Source organism: Paramormyrops kingsleyae, chromosome 5 (assembly GCF_048594095.1).
Source record: "Paramormyrops kingsleyae isolate MSU_618 chromosome 5, PKINGS_0.4, whole genome shotgun sequence".
NCBI lineage: Eukaryota > Metazoa > Chordata > Actinopteri > Osteoglossiformes > Mormyridae > Paramormyrops > Paramormyrops kingsleyae.
This window is the reverse complement of record NC_132801.1, coordinates 1,115,419-1,136,090: the sequence shown is the minus strand read 5'-3', so window position 1 is coordinate 1,136,090 and position 20,672 is coordinate 1,115,419. Positions and strand designations below refer to the sequence as shown.

Here is a 20,672-nt window from a genome sequence, read left to right as displayed (position 1 = left end):
CGCTGGGTTTCACATATGTTGGAGCAGAGAACGAGCAGCTACCGCTCTGTGTTGTGTGCTCAGAAATACTGTCAAATGAAGCTTTAAAACCAATCAAACTACGACGGCACTTGGAAACAAATCCGACCTCTGCCTGGATTTCGTTTTCCCGTTTTCGAAATGTCAACCCGAGCCTGTGGGGGCTTGCTGATCCGTTATGTATATTTTCTGTTTATTCAATACATTACCAGTTTATTCAATAAAGACAATTAACAGCCTTGCTTCCGAGTACTTAGTTAACCCGACACAAAAAGCGGGATCGTTTAAATTCTTTTGCAGTGGGCCGCGGAAACATACGTGTTTGGCTGTGTGGGCCGTGAGTTAAAAAAGGTTGGGAACCACTGGTGTAGGGGATGTGTCGGGGGGGGAGGCATGCATCTTTCCACAACTTTCCCAGCTGCCCATGCACTTCAATGGGGCCAGAGGAGCTGGGATGAGGAAGGTCATTTTTTATTTGGAGACACAGCTGCTGCTAGGAAGTGATACAGAGATAAAAGGTCCTGAAGAAGATGAGGGGAAGCTGGGGGTGGGAGTGGCCTGCTGGGGAAGCTGGGAGTGGCCTGCTGGGGAAGCTGGGGGTGGGAGTGGCCTGCTGGGGAAGCTGGGAGTGGCCTGCTGGGGAAGCTGGGGGTGGGAGTGGCCTGCTGGGGAAGCTGGGAGTGGCCTGCTGGGGAAGCTGGGGGTGGGAGTGGCCTGCTGGGGAAGCTGGGAGTGGCCTGCTGGGGAAGCTGGGAGTGGCCTGGGGAAGCTGGGAGTGGGAGTGGCCTGCTGGGGAAGCTGGGGGTGGGAGTGGCCTGCTGGGGAAGCTGGGAGTGGGAGTGGCCTGCAGGGGAAGTTGGGAGTGGGAGTGGCCTGCTGGGGAAGCTGGGAGTGGGAGTGGCCTGCAGGGGAAGTTGGGAGTGGGAGTGGCCTGCTGGGGAAGCTGGGGGAGTGGCCTGGACGAGGTCATCAGGATGGTGGCACTAGCGGAGAAGAGAATGGTGGCAAAACTGGACAAGATAATCTTTTGCACATATAACTTCCATTAGCTTTTATTGTGTTTTTTGCTTTTATTTATATCTGTTTTTTACTTAATATTAATTTGTAGGATGTTCCATTTGTATACTGTGCACTTTTTCAAATTTGTTTGCATGGTTAGTCCAGTCTTTGCACTCTGTCTTGCTTTGCACTACTTGTTTGTCTACACTTTTGTATCTTGCTGCTGTATGCACCAGAATTTCCCCCTGGGATCAAAAAAGTTAATCTTATTCTTGTCTTGTTAGCTAGTATCTCGTGTAGGGGGAGCTGCACTGTATCTGTCCAATTAAAGTTGGACCATGCCCCATGTAGTGCAAAGTTCTGGCTAATGATGTGAGGTGTGATACTAACATGGGTTAGGGAAGAGGAGACGTAGGGGGAGCGTGAATTCAGGGTAGAAAAGAAGAACAGACTAAACCCAAATAACTATGGCCTTCCCATAAGCCGGCGAAGACCTTGAGCTTCCATTCCACCATGACTCATTTCCAGCCTCTCGTCCAACTAACCGTTGCAACGTTCGTGTGAAGCTATGCACTCAGTCTGAGCATACCTGGCAAAGGTAAACAAGAGGAAGCACATACACTGGATACTGTACATTTACGTCAACCAACAGTCATTTAAATCATTAATCAGTTAGCTAATAGCCATACAACTCATTAATCGATCAAATATTAGTCATACAACTCATTAACCAATTAGCCAATAGTTATACAAGCCATTAACCAATCAACCAATAGTCAATCCTGTCATTTACTGATCAACTAATAGTTGTTCTAATAACTAAAGTTATTAACCAATTAGCCAATAATCAGCAACCAATAGTCCAAGAAGATATTTCTTTTCTTATGCATTTTATTTAAAAAAATCCTCATTTTTCATTCATAAATTTGATCCATTGTTCAGTAGAATGGGATGTTTTGTATTGTCTCTCATAAAGTCACATATAATAATGTGAAGAAAATCTCAACCAGCAAGAGCAAATGAAACTGATTCAACAGACTTCCTCACAAAGACAGGAGGCATTTTGGTCACCTCTGGGTCAAATAAGCTGCCATTTTACTCACGGAGATTATGATTCCATCTTCTGAATGTAGAAAGAGGCCATCTGTTTCGCAGTGAAGTCCCTGTGTGCGCGCATGAGCAAATGTTTGTTTGTCATGGAGTGTGAATCCAAAGAGGCTTTGAGTAAAGGTCAGGCAATTTCACCGTTGTTGTTTTGGTTTGTTCAGTCTCCAGTTTAGGCTTGTTCAATCCTTAGCTTACAAGGTCACATCAGCTGTTTCTTTCAGACTGAGCACATAATGGTACAGCATTTTAGGAGAGTTGGACTGGAGCCAGCGGTAGCAGCGGTGGGCTGGTGTCTTTTATGCGTATGATGTTTAGTGACCATGGTCGACTAGGGGCTGGTATCATCATGCCAGAGTGGACAAGCTTAGGTGAAGTAGGAACATACATGTGGCACTTTGCTGCACTTTTTGGGGAGGCTTTTTCTGCACTGATATATTTTCACTATGTTACTCTTTCTGAAACATGAAATAATCCCAAAATATTAACACCTCTCTAAGAAATGATATTCCAAAATGATTTTGACTTGGTTAAACCATTGAGTCACTCCAACATAATCCTGCCTTTACAGGCTAGCTTTTATATGTAACTCATTCACTTTCTCGGCGTTCTGCTGCTGGTAGTTTGCCAGGTGGATGACCCTGTCTTCAGCTGCAAACCCTGGCTCTCACTGAATTTTGCCACATTTTATTCAGGATGTTGATGCCAACCAAGGCCTGCACATGTGAGCATATAATGTCACATCTGCATGTGAGTGATATGCTCTGTGAACAGAAAGTGTGCCGTGTCAACACTACTGCTACACTACTGTATGCTGTGCTTGGACTGCCTGCCCGCTATGCTCCGGTGTACTGAACTTGCTCAGCATGCTCGCCACGCTCCTGTACACTGTCCTCAGCAAGCATTGGGATTTGCTCACATGCTTTTGCTCATTTTGCATCCCCCAGCTGACACTTCTTCTTTGCGCTTATCCCAGATAAAAGTCTTGTCTTCTATTAAAAAGCGTGATCTATTCCCCAGACCTTTGTGATGCCATGTGTCTATGTTTTTCATAAAACAGGCATAAGCAAGTGCAGACAATCATCACAGCATTTGTACATTTAAAATAGAGGGAAAAAAGTAGACTGCCTCCACAGGCATACACAAAGGCCTGCACATTACTCTTCAGCATGGTCATGGGAGACCACGGACAGAGTATACTCTCAGAGTTTGTGATTGTGGAGAGGGTCTGGCATAACCATGGGCAACATGATGTGTTTTTCCCAGGGCACACAATGCCACAAGAAAAAAAAACTGCAGATTTCCCTTTCATCCTCTCCCTGCACCCTCTTTGTCTGGGGCCTATGCCTGACAGGGCTCTACAAGTCAAGATTGTTTCCAGAGGGGTTAACCAACACAATGCCTTCATTCCGAAGCAGCAACAACTGGTGGGAATTCATAGCGCTGCATATTATCCTCCACGCAGGCACACTCAACAAAGGTGCTACAGGTGCTGGTGCCATCCTGTGGCGGGTCAGGGAATTTCTCGTCAAGCTTGCCCAACTTGGTACCATTTGGACAGCTGGTGACCAGCTGGCAGCTCTCTGTGGGTTGGGCATCAGTCGTGGAAGGCTTTGTAGGCTCTGCCTGCATGGAGGCCTCAGGTGGCTCGGGCGCATTGGCCACGATACTACCACTCTTCACGTGGGGTGTCTGGCTGTGGGTGTGCCGGTACTCCTCATCGATGTCCTTCCCCAGCTTCCACCGGCTCCATTTCTTCAGGATCTCTGACTGCACCTAGGGACCCAGGGAAAGAGACAGAGAGGAGGGTCATGGTTTACTGGACAAGGGAGCTAATTTATGAAGAAGAAACTTAGAACTGGGGAGAAAAAAGGAGGGAGAGTTTCAATGAAAAAAAGGAGGGCAGATACAGTGAGCTTTATAGGTTTCCATTTTTGGGAACTTGTTACAGATAAACTAACTCTTGTATTGTGAGGGGAAGTGGAGACTAACCTCTTTGTTGACAAAGCAGTACAGGATGGCCACCAGCAAACCCTGGAATGATGATGGCATCAGTCTTAGAGTTTTGTATATTTATTATTCGGTTCTTAGAGTTATAATGATACCTGAGATATAGTCAAGATGAAAGCTGTAAGGATACTTGGAGAATGGGAACCATGACCATGGGCACTACTCTGTGATCCTTACAAATCATCACAAATCTTACTAAATCCATAGCTGTCATTGCTCACAACTCTTTGGAACACCATGCACATCAACAATCTATAGGCAGGGCTGCATTAAAACTTAGCCCTGGATAGGGGGAGGGACCCTGAATGTAGGTCAATCCTGGATCCCCACAGCCCACAAACCAATGACAGAACTCAAGAAAATGATTGCACACTGTCATCGGAATTTCAGGTACAAGTTACCGCACTGTTACGCAATAGATGCTCAGTGACCACTTGCTAAAAGCATCTTACCCAGCAAAACCTCATCATAGTCATACCTGAAAGGAGTTAAAGAAGAGGTTGTAGAAGAGCTTGGCAAGGCGTAGAGGGTCCATGGGAGCTGTGTTCTCATCCACCACAAAAATGAAGAGGATGACATGGATGCCCAGCAGAGGAATTAGGGTAAGAGTTGATTTGGCCAGTCTAAAGGCAAAGAAGTTGTATAGATTATATGCCATTACCCAGCATGCTTTGTGAGGATACAAGACTTTAATAACCTTCAATTACATTTAATAAAAAATACAAACAGTAACAGGTTGGACATAACAAAGAAGAAAAGTTGCTAAGGAAAAGGTAGAGCCGTGCAGATTACAGACACAGGGTCAGGAAGCAAGGTCTCTCACCGGAACTTGTAGTCTGTGTATCTCATCTGATGAGCCTTGAGTTTAGTCATTAGGATCCGGATGATCCGGATGAAGATGAAGAAGTTCACCTAAGGGTGAGATGAAGCGAGAGAGAGTAAACCAATCCACCAAATCCCTGGGGGACCATGTACATATACGGAGCTTCCTAGGCAAATGCACATGGGCAACTCTAGTGTAAGTAGCCCACATCTGTATTGAGTTACAGCGAGGGGAGATTCTCTTACATCACTTTGAGAGTTTTTCTTATATGTCTCCTTTTTTGTCCTTCTGGACATTTTCCTGGTGACAACGCTTGATTATGTCATATAGGTCATGAGGTGACTTTGGCACTGCAGTTGCGTGTGTTTATTGTTGAGTCTGGAGAGGCACCGAATACTTCACAACCTTCCACGAATGACTGAAGGTATAATTCCATTCCATTCACAACAAACGGCTGATTCAGCAGTCAATGTTATCCTTGTCCTTATGAGCCCCTGCTTACAACAGGATGCTACTGCTTTGCCATACCTATGCCACCATAGAAAAAAAAACATAATCATAGAAATCCTTGTGTATCCCTTGTTTAGGTATACACTCCAAGAGTGTTTCAAAATGAAAAGAAGTCCATTACATTCTGTGTGTATCTGAATGTCTGGATATCAGAAACGGCCATTCCTGTGAGCTGCACTAATCAGTATGAAGCTGCGTAGGTGGTGGTGATGCTGTGTCATGACTTGCTCGTCAGATCCTCCTGTATGCCACGCTCCCTTGTTACCTCATGTGGAATCCCAGTGTTCTCAGCTGTATCTAGTTTGTTAATCAATTCTGGTATTTAGTGCTTCCGAGTCTGTCTTACTCATGTCCGGTCATTGACGTTTGTTCATACGTTTTCTGTTCTGTGTTTGGCGATTTCTCCGAATAAACCCCCTTTTTCCCCTACTTCACAGTGTCCATGCTCTTTCCCCGGACACATCCCTAACAGAATGACCAGACCACAAAAGAAAACACCTCCCCTCAGCGAGGCGGAACACCTCGATCTTCTGGGTGAGGTGATTTACTGGCTCGGACAGCCTGAGGTAACAGAGGAGGTGCAGATTAATTTGACCCGGCTGAGAAGCTGGGATGCTGAAGATATGATCCCGCAGGCGACCATCAACTGTGGTCTTCTTCCTCCCTGCCTTGTAAGCTGCCGGACTTCACAGTGCCAGCTCGCAGGAGTAGAAGGAAGCTGAGACAGGAGGACATGCTGGCCATATTCCTGGGGGCCATCTTGATCTCCGGTAACTCACCGATGGCGTGTCAGGAGGAGCCTGTCCCGATACCAGCGGTGTTTGCGCGCGATGCCCATCTGCCTGCTAGTCCGCCTGCGCCTGAAGCCCATCTGCCTGCTGCTCTGCCGGTGCCCCGAAGCCTGTCTGCCTGCTCCTGCCCCCATGGTTCCTGATCCCCTGGTCCCTGTCCCTGAGGAAGTCCCGGACTATTGGACCACCACTCCTTCCCCCTTGGTGGAGGAGGAGCTTGAGTGGGACCCCTCAGGAATTTCCCTGATTGCCCCATGGCACCCCTCTGGTGGGTCAACCCAGCCGCCACCCCAGCGTGGCAGATCCCGGCCAAGACCTTGGCATTTGGTGCCCCAAAGAGGGAGAAGACACCTGTGCAGGTGTTGGGTCCCTCCCGCCACACCCCCTGGCTCGCTTGCGGTCCCCCAGGCTCCGGCTCAGTGGTCGCCTGCGCATCCCCCTGCAGTGCCTTATTGGGCGGCATCTGTCCCTCCTCTGACGCCTTGTCGGTCGCCTGTGGTTCCCCCGACTCCAACTCGTCAATCACTTGCGCCTTCACTGGCTGTGGCTGCGCCTGCGGTGGCTTCTCCTCCCTCCTTGCCTCCTCCAGTGTCCCCTTCTCTTCCCTCCTCTGTCGGTCCCTCCACCTTCCTCTTCGCCCCCATCGGCGTCGCCTCCGGCCCCTGCCTCACGATCGCCAAGGGTCCCACCTGCTCCAGCCTTGCGGTCGGCCATTGCCCCTGCAACTTCCGCCTTCTGCCCACCAGGGTTCCCTCTGGCTCCCCTTTTCCCCCCGCCCTTTGCTTCCATACCTCCTGGTGTTGTACCCCCTGTGTTTGCTCCCTGTCCCTCTGTTCCGCCTGTGTTCCCTCCTAGTCCTTTTGTTCCTCCTGTTGGTTTTCTGTCCCCTGGTGTGGTCCCTTCGTTGTTCCTGTCTTTGGTGTCCCTGTATCTCTCTGCGTTCCCCATGGTTTGTCTGTTCTGGTTGGTGTTTTCGTCCACCAGTCTAGAGTCGGTGTGGTGCGTTAACATTCTTGCTTTTGTTTCCCCAAGTCTTGTCCTGTGCTGTCCCAAGTTCTATCCCCTCTGGTCCCTTTAGGTGCACCCGGTGTGCACGCCTTTGGGGGGCGGGTTCTGTCATGACTTGTTCCTCTGATCCTCCTGTGTGCCATGCCCCCTTGTTATCTCATGTGGAATCCTTGTGTTCTCAGCTGTGTCTAGTTTGTTAATCAATTCTGGTATTTAGTGCTTCCGAGTCTGTCTTACCCCTGCTCGGTAATTGACGTTTGTTCATTAGTTTTCTGTTCTGTGTTTGGCGATTTCTCTGAATAAACCCCTTTTTTCCACAACTTCATGGCGTCCATGCTGTTTCCCCGGACACATCCCTAACATGCTGAGGTGTCCTGCACCCTGACAGTAACACACCACGAAACGAAGCAAAACCACACTCTGCATACGCATCAGCCCTGGGCTACAGACACATCCCAGAATGACATTTTGTGTGCATCTGATAGAACAGTCCAACAGAACCAGTAACAGGGGCCCAGCTTTGGCTGTGCATGGATACACTGTGTTTATGCATGGTTGCATTATGTGTGCATGTGCTTTGTGAGCAACCTGAGGGGTCATGTGGCTGTCTTCTCACATGGCCATGATGCGGGGTGTGGAGGCACAAAGGTGGTGGGGGGTGGGGGGTGGAGGAAGGAGGAGCCCAAGCTCCTCAAAGGACCCAGCTCCAACCCCCATGTAATGATGAATTTGTAATTATAAATGTCTTGCTACAGTTACATTGGGTGCTAAACCAGCATGAGCCAACTCAGTGGATGCCAGAAGAAGGAGAACATAGATGAAGGGGAGCGGAGTGGAAGTGGAGAGGAAGAGGAGCAGTGAGGAAGGGGAGCAAATAGAAAGGACAGTAGCAAGGAAGGACAGCAGAGAGGAGGAACAGCAGAGAGGAAGGGGAACAGAAAGGAAGAATGGCAGCGAGGAAGGGGAGCAGAGAGGAAGGGAAGCGGAGAGGAAGGGGAGCAGAGGGAAAGGGAGTGGAGAAGAAGGACAGCAGTGAGGAAGGGGAGTGGAGAGAAAGAACGGCAGCAAGGAAGGACAGTGGAGAGGAAGGACAGCAGAGAGGAAGGGGAGCAGAAAGGAAGGACAGTGGAGAGGAAGGACAGCAGAGAGGAAGGGGAGCAGAAAGAAAGGGGAGCGGAGAGGAAGGACAGCAGAGAGGAAAGGGAGCAGAGAGGAAGGACAGCAGTGAGGAAGGGGAGTGGAGAGGGAGGATGGCAGCAAGGATGGACTGTGGAGAGGAAGGACAGCAAAGAGGAATGGACAGCGGATAGCAAATACAACAGGGAGGATAGAGGAGAAGAAGGAGAGCACCGCGGAAGGAGAGCAGAGTAGTCGAGTGGACTGACCAGCACAGCGAACACAATCGGAGAGCGGATAATCCACCAGAAGCCCATGTTGATGTTCCTCTCCCAGCACCTGGACACCAGGGGGGGGGGTCAGAAAGAAGATACCATTGCTATTATTATTATTATTATTATTATTATTATTATATTATTGTTATGTGATTGTGCAGCAATTTCATATTGCATTACATCAGCCCTGATCCCCAACAGGCTTGACCCTATTAGCTCTCCAATGGTTTCGACTCATCTGGGGATGGGGCTCCCGAAGGCTTTCCCCCATCCCCTTCATGATGCGTGCAGCCTTCCTGCGGCTGCAGCAGAGCTACTCCCCTGGAGAGCAAAAGGGTATCGTGCCTGTTTATACTGAGCAGTTTTACAGTGGCTGGAGTGACAATCCTGCCACCAACCCCCAAAACGTATCCCTGCAATGACCGCTTGCAGGGCAGGATGCAGTTTAACGACATACCCAGGGCATGTTGCAGTGAGGCATTAATTAAAACAGGCTTCCTCACTGTTAAGCAGCATGGCTGTGCTGAGCTCCCTCTGCCCACCCATTGATATGGTAAAACTATTTTCAGGTTAATAAGATGCTGGTTTGATAGGGCATGGATCCCTACATTGTGTTGCAGCAATTTGCATGCCTGGGACAAAATTGTAAAAGAACCAGCAAACTGACACACAGACAGGCAGACAGAAGGAGGAAACTTACTCATGATTCTCATAGAGGTATTTCACCGTCACCCAGGGCAACACAAATATCAGTGGGGCACCTATGGGATGGAGACATGATAAGAGCAAGCCAGCCACTGCTCCCTCCTTCCAGTCGTTCTCCTGCTCCCTGCCTCCCTCTTCTCTCTTCCCTCCCCCAGACTCCTTGGCTTCCCTCTCCTGTCATCCTTGCCCCAGGCTCCTTGGCTTCCCTCTCCTGTCACCCTTGCCCCAGGCTCCCTAGCTTCCATATCCTATCTTCCTTCCTCCAGGTTTCCTAGTTTCCCTCTCCTGTCATCCTTCCCTCAGGCTCCCTGGCTTCTCTCTTCTCTCATCCTTTGCCAAGCTCCTGGGCTTCCCTCTTCTGTCTTCCTTCCCCAGACTCTCCAGATTCCCCCTCCTGTCACATTTGTCCCAGACTCCCTGGCTTCCCTTTCCTCTCTTCCTTTCCCCAGACTCCCTGGCTTCCCTCTCCGCTCTTCCTTTCCCCAGGCTCCCTGGCTTCCCTCTCCTCTCTTCCTTTCCCCAGACTCCCTGGCTTCCCTCTCCGCTCTTCCTTTCCCCAGGCTCCCTGGCTTCCCTCTCCTCTCTTCCTTTCCCCAGACTCCCTGGCTTCCCTCTCCTCTCTTCCTTTCCACAGACTCCCTGGCTTCCCTCTCCTCTCTTCCTTTCCCCAGACTCCCTGGCTTCCCTATCCTCTCTTCCTTTCCCCAGACTCCCTGGCTTCCCTCTCCTCTCTTCCTTTCCCCAGACTCCCTGGCTTCCCTCTCTTATGTTCCTTCCACCTGAGTCCCTGGCTTCCCTCTCCTATGTTCCTTCCCCATGCTCCCAGGTTTCCCATTCTCTTATCATCCTCTTCCTTCTCTTCCATCTCCTGCACACAATAATCCCTTGAAAACTGATGGACTAAAATGCTTAAAACAACCTGCTGTTTGTGTGACAATGGAAACCATAGTGACCAGTTTAGCTCTAGACTGATCAGATGAGTTACACTACAGAACACACACACATCAGCTCACCCCAACCAATGCATAGGTAGATGTTGAAGTAATTCTTCTCAGTGAAGACTGTAACCACCAGTAGGTTGTGTAGGTAGATACCCTCCACCAGCAGCCAGTAGTTGTTGGCCATGACGCTGTACTGCATCATCACCACAGCAAGGCGGCACCCTGTAGCTGTCTGGGAGGAGCAGAGACGTGTGAACATACACAGACACAGACACACACGCACACACACACACAGACTTTTACTCATATCATTGTGGGGACTGTTCATTCATTTCTATAGGCAAAACACTAATGCCAACAATGACAACCTTAACCCTTACCCAGCCCTAACCCTTAACTATAAGTAACTAAACGAAATAGAAGTCTTTTGGAATTTTTTGTTTTTTGATTACCGTGGCAGATTTTTCCATCCATCCATTTTTTGCCACTTATTTGGGGTCTGGTCGTGGGGGCAGCAGTCTACCAGGAAGGTCCAGACCACCCTCTCATGAGCTCCCTCCTCCAGCTACACCGAGGGAATACCACGGTGTTCCCAGGCCAGCTGAGATATATAATCTCTCCAGCATGTCCTGAGTCTGCCCTGGGGCCTCTTCCTGGTTGGACACACCCAAAACACCTCCAGAGGGAGCCATCCAGGAGGCATATTTGATAGATGACCGAATCACCTCAACTGTTTTGATGCAGAAGAACAATGGCTCTACTTTGAGCCCCTCCTGAATCTCTGAGCTCTTTCTTTCATTCTTTGAGTCACTACCCAGAGCTTATGACCATAGGTGAGGGTAGGAATGTAGATCGACTGGTAAAATGTGAGCTTTGCCTTCCGGCTCAGTTCCCTCTTCACCAAAAAAAGAATGGTACAATGTCTGCATTACTGCAGACGCTGCACTGATCCGTCTGTCAATCTCCCGCTCCCTTCTTCCCTCACTCGTAAATAAGACCCTGAGATACTTAAACTCCTCCGCTTGAGGGAGCATCTCATCCCCAACTAGGAAAGAGCAATCCACCCTTTTCCGGACAAGAACAATAGCCTCAGAACTGGAGGTGTTGATCATCATCCCAGCTGCCTCACTCTCAGCTGCAAACCGCCCCAGTGCATGCTGCAGGTCACAGCCCAATGACACCAACAGGACCACATCATCTGCAAAAAGCAAAGATGCAATCATGAGGTCCCTGAACCAGACCCCCTCTTCTCCTTAGCTATGCCTATAAAGTCTGTCCATAAAAGCTGAACAGAATCAATGACAAAGGGCAGCCCTGGCGGAGTCCAACACCCACTTGGAACAAGTCTGACATACTGCTGGCAATGTGAACCAAACTCTTGCTCCGTTTGTACAGGGATCTGATGGCCCGCAACAACAAACCCTATACTCCTGAAGCACCCCTCACAGGACCCCCTGAGGGACATGGTCGTATGCCTTTTCCAAATCCACTAAACACATGTAAACTGGTTGAGAATACAGCCCATGAACACTCCAGTATCCTGAAGGTGAAGAGACCAGGATTGAATTTGGATTGTTCCTCCTGGATCCAAGGTTCAACCAGCAGGTGTACCCTTCTCTCCAGTACCCCAGCATAGACTTTCCTAGGGAGGCCAAGGAGTGTGGTCTTCCTAAAGTGGGAACACATCCTCTGATCCCCTTTCTTAAACACTGGGACCACCACCCCAGTCTTCCAATCAAAAGGCACTGTGTCCGACAATCATGCAATGTTGAAGAGGCGTGTCAGCCAGAACAGCAACACAACATCAAGAGCTTTTAAGAACTCAGGGTGAATCTTATCCACCCCTGGAGCCCTACCACTGAGTAATTGTTTGACTACTTCAGCGACCTCAGCCCCAGTGATGGGCAAGTCCTCCTTTGAGTCTTCCAGCTTTACTTCCTCCAAGGAAGGCATATCAGTGGAATTTAGGAGATCCTCAAAATATTCCTTCCACTGCCTGACTATATCCCCAGTTGAGGTCAACAGCTCTGCATCCCTGCTATAAATTGCATTGGTGATAACCTGCTTCCCCCTCCTGAGTGTCCTGATGATTTGTCAGAACCTTTTCGAGGCTAACTGACTCACCAAACTCCTACTAAACCTGAATTTTTGCTTCAGCAATCACCAGAGCTGCTTCCTGATCTCCCTCTTGTCCCACAAGCTAACCAAGACCATGACAGCTCCCTTAATTTAATTAGTGACTGGGCTGACACCTGGCAGATGAAATTTAACATAGACAAATGTAAGGTACTCCATGTAGGGAGCAGAAATATAAAGTACAGGTATTTTATGGGACCTACTGAAATAAAGGTAGCTGATTATGAGAAAGACCTTGGTGTGTATGTTGATGCTTCCATGTCTCATTCTCGCCAGTGTGGGGAAGCAATAAAAAAGGCCAATAGGATGTTGGGGTACATCTCCAGGTGTGTGGAGTTTAAGTCAAGGGAGGTAATGCTAAGATTATACAATTCCTTGGTGAGACCTCACCTAGAATATTGTGTACAGGTTTGGTCACCATATCTTAAAAAGGACATAGCGGCCTTAGAAAAGGTGCAGCGTAGGGCCACAAGAATGATTCCTGGTCTTAGAGGAATGTCATACGAGGAAAGGTTATTTGAGCTAAATCTGTTCAGCCTCAAGCAAAGGAGACTGAGGGGGGACATGATCCAGGTCTATAAGATTCTAACAGGTTTGGATGCTGTTCAACCGAATAGTTACTTCAGCATTAGTTCAAATACAAGAACTCGTGGCCATAGGTGGAAATTAGCGGGAGAACATTTCAAACTGGATTTAAGGAAGCACTTCTTTACACAGCGTGTAGTCAGAGTATGGAATAGTCTTCCTGATAACGTAGTGCAAGCTGAATCCTTGGGTTCCTTTAAATCAGAGCTAGATAAGATTTTAACAACTCTGAGCTATTAGTTAAGTTCTCCCCAAGCGAGCTCGATGGGCCGAATGGCCTCCTCTCGTTTGTATAGTTCTTATGTTCTTATGTTCTTATTTACCACTGGTGTCCACCACCGGGTTTGGGAATTGCTGCTGCGACTGGCACCAAAAATGTTATGGCCACAGCTCAGCATTGGCATGTCAGTGATGGAGTCCTGGAACATGCCCCATTCAGGTTCAACATCCCCTTGGGAGAGAAGTTCTGTCAGAGGTGTAAGTTGACAGGGGGAAGGAAGAGAGAAGAGGGAAGCCAGGGAGCCTGAGGAAGGAAGACAGGAGAGGGAAATCAAGGACAGGGATCTCTGCCAGACGTTCCCAGCACACCCTCACTATACGTTTGGCTCTACTAGGTCTATCCTGCATCTTCCCTCACCGCTGGATCCAACTCACCACCGAGAGGTGTTCAGCTGACAGCTATAATCCTCTCTTCACCCAGTGTCCAAAACATATGAATATAAATCCAACAATATGTTTTTCAAAATCGATCAGTGAACTACGACCTTGGGTGCTCTGGTAACAGGTGCACTTATGAACACCCTTATGCTCAAACATGGTGTTCATTATGGACAAAACGTGATTAACATAGAAGTCCAATAATTGATCACTGATCGGATTCCGACTGAGCAGGCCATTGCTCCCAATCATACCTCTCCAGGTTTTACTGTCATGACCCACGTGAGCATTAAAGTCATCAGAATAATGGAGTCCCCAGACAGGGCACCTTCCAGCACCTACTCCAGGGTCTCCAAGAAGGCTGGATACTCCAAACTGGTGTTCGGCATGTTTGCACAGACAACCATCAGAGCTAAGATTTCTATAAAAATTCCCCTTGTGGGGACCGAAAAAATCATTCCAAAAACGTCAAAATAACAGGTTTTTATCACATTGTGGGGACATTTCGTCCCATCCATCCATCCATCCATCCATTATCTTCCGCTTGTCCGGGGTTCGGGTTGCAGGGGTAGCAGCTTCAGGAGAGACACCCAGACCTCCCTCTCCCCAGCTACCTCTACCAGCTCCTCGGGGAGGACACCGAGGCGTTCCCAGGCTAGCCGAGAGATATAATCCCTCCAGCGAGTCCTGGGTCTGCCCCGGGGCCTCCTCCCTGTAGGACATGCACGGAAAACCTCTCCGGGTAGCCGCCCAGGAGGCATCAGTACCAGATGTCCAAACCACCTCAACTGGCTTCTTTCAACGTGAAGAAGCAGCGGTTCTACTCTGAAGCCCTCCCGGATATCCGAACTTCTCACCCTATCCCTAAGGGAGAGCCCAGACACCCTGCGGAGAAACCTCATTTCGGCTGCCAGTATTCGCGATCTCATTCTTTCGGTCATTACCAATAGCTCATGACCATAGGTGAGGGTAGGGACGAAGATGGACCAATAGATCGAGAGCTTTGCTTTTCGACTCAGTTCTTTCTTAGCCACGACGGACCGGTTAAGCGCCTGCAAAACTGTAGACGCCACTCCGATTCATCTATCCAGCTCCCGATCTCGCCTACCTTCACTCGTGAACAAGACCCCGAGATACTTAAACTCCTCCACTTGATGCAGTACATCTTCCCCGACCCGAAGAGGGCAAACCACCCGTTTCCAGCTGAGAACCATGGTCTTGGACTTGGAGGTGCTAATCCTCATCCCTGCCGCTTCGCACTTGGCTGCGAACCGCCCCAGTGCATGCTGGAGATCCCCAGCAGATGAAGCCAACAGGACGACATAATTTGCAAAAAGCAGCGAGGCAATCCTGAGGCCACCAAACTGGACACCCTCAACACCCTGGCTGTGCCTAGAAATCTTGTCCATAAATATTATAAACAGGATCGATGACAAAGGGCAGCCCTGGCGGAGCCCAACCCGCACTGGGAACACGTCCGTCTTATTACCGGCAATGCGGACCAAGCTTCTGCTCCGTTCATACAGGGACCGAATCGCCCACAACAGAGGACCCTGGACCCCATACTCCCGAAGCACCCTTCTTAAATAAGGGGACCACCACCCTGGTCTGCCAATCCAATGGCACTGTCCCTGACCTCCACACACTGTTGAGAAGGCGTGTCAGCCACGACAGCCCCACAACATCCAGAGCCTTCAGGTACTCCGGGCGGATCTCGTCCACCCCTGGGGACCGGCCGCCACGGAGCTCTTTAACCACCCTGGCCACCTCAGCCCCAGTGATGTGCAAGCCCCTCCCAGCAAATCAGCTGATGTAAGGATGTCGGCATCTGAGGAAATTACCGTAGTAGATGCCCCAGACACTTTCAAAACTTTTGTGTGGCAGCATTTTGTGTACCCGGCAGAAAACATAAACGGCGAGACAGTGACAGACAAAACATGAACCATCTGTACGCATTGTAGGAAAATAATGCCGTACACAGCGGCTAATGCTAATACTATGCAAAGGCATTCGCAGCACCATCATAGCTCTTCACTTAAATCTACTGCACCGGTGAAAAAAACGTTAAAAAAATGTTTTATATTTGTTATTTATATTGTTTTATTTATATTATATTTTATGTTCAATTGAGTGGTCAAATACGAGAGAAGCCTCTCATTTGAGTATTTTATGGTGCTAGATATTTGTTCTGTTCTTTACTGCATATGATGATGGTGATTATTTAACACATTTCACCATACATCTGCATTATTTAGCATTTCTTGTCTTTCAAATTAATCAAATAAAAGGCTGATTTCCAGTAATATATTTCCTCTTTGAAGTTTTCCTCAAAATATAGTTAAAATATCATCTCGTCTCATTCTCATGAACCCAATATCGTGTCTCATCTTGTCTCGTGAGCTGAGTACTGTATATCGTTACACCTGTGCTATAGCCTAACTTTACATACTGTACATGATCATGCTCTTTATCGCCTGACTTTACATGCATGATCATGTTATAGCCTAAAATTACATACATGATCATACATTTTACAGACTGGCTTCACATACATGATCAAGCACTTTACAGCCTGACATTACATGCATGATGAAGCACTTTACAGCCTGACTTTACATGCATGATCATGCACTTTACAGCCTGACTTTACATGCATGATCATGCACTTTACAGCCTGACTTTCCATGCATGATCATGCACTTTACAGCCTGACTTTCCATGCATGATCATACACTTTACAGCCTGACTTTCCATGCATGATCATGCACTTTACAGCCTGACTTTCCATGCATGATCATGCACTTTACAGCCTGACTTTCCATGCATGATCATGCACTTTACAGCCTGACTTTCCATGCATGATCATGCACTTTACAGCCTGACTTTGTCCCTGTTCACCACATACTGACAATGCATGCATGTTCCTGTTTTTTCTTTTTTCTTTCTTTTTTTTTTTTGCTTGTCATCCATTTTTAGCATATTTTCAGGATCTTGGGCCAGATAACTGTGATCCAAGGGTATTAAACAGCCTGACTTATTATGCATGATCATGCATATAAACTTAGTTTAAATCATTAGACCCCAGACAAATAACTTTCATTTTCATTTTTTATCATTCAGTTTTATTTTGGTTGGAACATCTGATTTTGATTTTTACAAAAGGATTTTTTTTTCATAAGATGATAGCAAATGAAAGATCAATCACCTCATACAATTACAAAATGACCATTTTGAAGTTAATGAAGTTACACAGAGGGCAAGCTGGGAGCCACCTACAGGACTGTGCCCCTTAGTGGCAGCCTACCTGAGGATTCAGCCAGTGCTCCACCTGGTAGTCAGGTGTGGCAGCACCCTGAGACAGGCTGTAGTTGGTGGTGTCCAGCAGGGCGTCCTTGGCCACAATGGAGAGAGCCCGCAGGATGAAGGAGGCAAACAGGTTCATGTGGATATTGTTGCGCATGCAGTGCAGCTTCCTGGGAAAACAAGGGTGTGAGGTGCTCAGGCCATCTGGCCCTGGGAGCTGCTCATCACTGAGTCTGCATCATTTCCTCATTAAACCCCCTGCAGATAGGCATCAGATCACAGACAAGCAAGATCCATGTGCCAGCTAACAGCAGAGCTCATTCTCCCGACTATAAGAATAGCTCCTTAGGTAATACGTTCCACACTCCCTTGACCGGGGTATCAGAACTAATCTATAGTGCCTGCAAGAAAGAGCATGCAGCTATCATTCATGTGCATATGGTGGAGTGCACTGTGGAGGTTTCATTTCATGCTCTCCTCATACTGCCCCGCCCAGCTGGCTCTCACTTGAAGGCCCCCAGGATGGCCAGTGCCAGGACCAGGGCCCCCAAGGAGAGTGAGTATCCCACAGTGTACATGGCCCTCAGCTTGCCCAGGATCCTGCCATACTGCTGCTGCAAGGGCATATGACATCATCAGTCCACGCCAAACAGGCCACACCCTACCTCTCGGACAGCTAACAGCACAATGCAGTCGTACACAATGTATAAAAATATAACAAGCATTAAAATTTATCAAAAACATAATAGAAAACACATTTAAAATACAATGAAAAGTTTAAATACAAATATATTTAAAAGCCATAATTAAAAAAATATATGTTAAGTAAAGTTCACAGGCATGTAGTTTTGCTGTGGCTATCTGCACCTCCATGGGGTCGTCCTGCTCACACTCGCTAGTGTTCTTGGGGCCCCACTGTCCATCTGCACCACAGGCGCGATACACCAAGCCCTGCTGGACTGAAGATCACACACACGGACAGACACAGACACACACAGCCAGACACAGACACACATATAAACACACACAGACAGACATGTAGACAGACAGATACACAGACACCCACAGAGACAGACAGACACACACACACACACGGTGTGAGGGCGATTTGTTCGACTTTCCCTTCCTCCAGCTTGTCCCCAAAAATTCCACTGTGACGGTCAGATGCCTCCATGTGGACTGCACACACTGCCCCCAACTCACATGAACATTCTGCAGCTCCCCCCATCCCACCCCCAATTAATGACTGCCTCCAAAGTCCCTTTTTTTACTCACATATATTACTCTCAACCTCTAGGGTCTCAAAGTCTTACCCCAGGCCCGAGCGACCCCTGCCCTACCCTCACTCCAGGCCTGAGTGACCCCTGCCCTACCCTCACCCCAGGCCCCGGCGACCTCTGCCCTACCCTGACTACAGGCCCGAGTGACCCCTGCTCCACCCTCACCCCAGGCCCCGGCGACCCCTGCTCTACCCTCACCCCAGGTCCCGGCGACCCCTGCTCTACCCTCACTCCAGGCCCCGGCGACCCCTGCTCCACCCTCACCCCAGGCCCCGGCGACCCCTGCTCTACCCTCACCCCAGGCCCCGGCAACCCCTGCTCTACCTTGACTCCAGGCCCGAGTGACCCCTGCTCTACCCTCACTCCAGGCCCCGGCAACCCCTGCTCTACCCTCACTCCAGGCCTGAGTGACCCCTGCCCTACCCTCACTCCAGGCCCCGGCAACCCCTGCTCTACCCTCACTCCAGGCCTGAGTGACCCCTGCTCTACCCTCACTCCAGGCCTGAGTGACCCCTACCCTACCCTCACTCCAGGCCCGAGTGACCCCTGCTCTACCCTCACTCCAGGCCAGAGTGACCCCTGCCCTACCCTCACTCCAGGCCCCGGCAACCCCTGCCCTACCCTCACTCCAGGCCCCGGCAACCCCTGCTCTACCCTGACTCCAGGCCCGAGTGACCCCTGCTCTACCCTCACTACAGGCCCGAGTGACCCCTGCTCTACCCTCACCCCAGCGACCCCAGCGACTAAGGTCTCAATCTCCCCTGTACCTGCCTCTTCCTCTGGCCGCATTCCTGATATCCAAACCCCATGCGTGCAGAAATAAAATGTTTTTCCAGATACTCAGAAGAATGCTGAGTATAATTTTATTCTCAGATTCCGTACAATGACTAAAAGGTTTAACAGATCCTGACTGTGTTTTTGTGATATTTTTTACTTTTTTAAAGATATATGGATTATAAATGTTGTTCCTTAAATACAATTATAAAGGGAAATGCAAAAATGCAGGACATCAGAAATATCACTGCACAGGAAAAGTAATTGTCACATTCGTTCACCACCTTCAGTTTTCCGAAACAAAGAGGGTGGTTCTTATTGCCTTTCACTGGGCTCTAGAAATGGGGGTGGTCTACATCAGGGGTGGTCTGCACCAGGGGCCATGCCTTCCTTACTAAGTATAACTAAGTATCACTTATGAGTATCACTGAGTATAGGTCAGCATTGTTACAATCTGCCTTCGTGCTGATTTCCTCAGTGCTGATGTGCCCTCTTGCCCCCTCCCCCCGACGCCTTATTCGTCGTCTTGAGTGATGCGTTTTGCTCTGCATGCCTCTGCACTGACTGCTTTTCCAGGGAGCTGCTCATGTGTCCATGGCCCGCAGCCTGCCACTGAGATCTCTGAGATCTTCTGCTGCAGATCTCTGGCGTGGAGTTTGCAGGGGGGTCTGCAGAAGTGCGCTGGTGTGAATTTCTGCCTCACGTTAATAAACCAGGAACGAAAGTAAAGCTGGGGGAAGCTCTGTAATTGACTATCGCAGAGCTTTGACTCTTTGCAAAAGTAACCCTTTAACTTTGCATAACTGAAACTTTTATTCAAAGAAGCTGATAGATCTTGTTCAATGGGTGCTTCTCCATCTTCAACTCAGCGGACAGTGGCAGCCTCTCTGATCTCCAGCTGTGCTCTTCTGCTGTCTTATTTCAGACCAGTGAAGGCTCCACACTTCACTTTATTTCTCTAGCACCTGCTCACCTTTGTGGTACCAGGGCAGGAACCAGGGGCAGGACACATTGACGGTGGTACCAGGCATCCCATCAGGCCAACAGGCATAGTTGTCAAAGGTTCGGTTGCAGACCACAACTGAGAAGAATCCCAGAAGATGCAAGGAGGCAGAAACAGAGAGGCTGGTGTTACGTTTCACTGAGAGACATCATCACGGCACAGGTGCATGATACCACCAAGATGCCTCACCAGGGGCCGGGGGGTCATGGCTGATGTTGTGGGTACATTCATTCTTGTAGCTCATCCATTGTTCCATCAAGACCTTCAAGGATTTTGTTGAGGAAACCTGGGAACAATATGTTAATTTGAAAACATCAAGCATCTCAAGCATGGTGAAACCATTTTGACTGCACACGATCACGCTCAGAACAAGCATGGAGAAAATCAAACAGGGAAACTGTCTCTCATTTCATTTGAAGACCTTATACAGGTATACAATAAGCATAAATAAATCATTTTATCAGTTATAAAATATTAACATTGAGATTAACTCATCAAATCTGATTCAAGTCTCGGGTCTTGCTTTACTTAGTGTGGGTTCAGGTGCCGCCCTTACCCAGGCGTGTGGGCCCAGGTGCCGCCCTTACCCAGGCGTGTGGGCCCAGGTACCCCCTTACCCAGGCGTGTGGGCCCA

General features: G+C 48.8%; 1 protein-coding gene across 1 annotated transcript in view; it reads right to left on the bottom strand.

The window, feature by feature from the left end:
• Positions 1-1,886: 1,886 nt before the first annotated feature.
• Positions 1,887-20,672, bottom strand: part of gcgrb (glucagon receptor b) — a 55,591-nt gene continuing 36,805 nt past the window's right edge. The window contains exons 3-14 of the mRNA XM_023800346.2: positions 20,228-20,324; positions 20,009-20,116; positions 17,849-17,940; positions 17,489-17,595; positions 16,983-17,151; positions 10,373-10,532; positions 9,355-9,415; positions 8,649-8,718; positions 4,955-5,043; positions 4,610-4,754; positions 4,114-4,155; positions 1,887-3,897 (exon numbers count right to left, since the gene is read on the bottom strand). Of these exons, the coding sequence (XP_023656114.2) occupies positions 3,526-3,897; positions 4,114-4,155; positions 4,610-4,754; positions 4,955-5,043; positions 8,649-8,718; positions 9,355-9,415; positions 10,373-10,532; positions 16,983-17,151; positions 17,489-17,595; positions 17,849-17,940; positions 20,009-20,116; positions 20,228-20,324 (1,512 nt within the window). The 3' untranslated portion in view covers positions 1,887-3,525. The remainder of the gene's footprint in view (positions 3,898-4,113; positions 4,156-4,609; positions 4,755-4,954; positions 5,044-8,648; positions 8,719-9,354; positions 9,416-10,372; positions 10,533-16,982; positions 17,152-17,488; positions 17,596-17,848; positions 17,941-20,008; positions 20,117-20,227; positions 20,325-20,672) is intronic.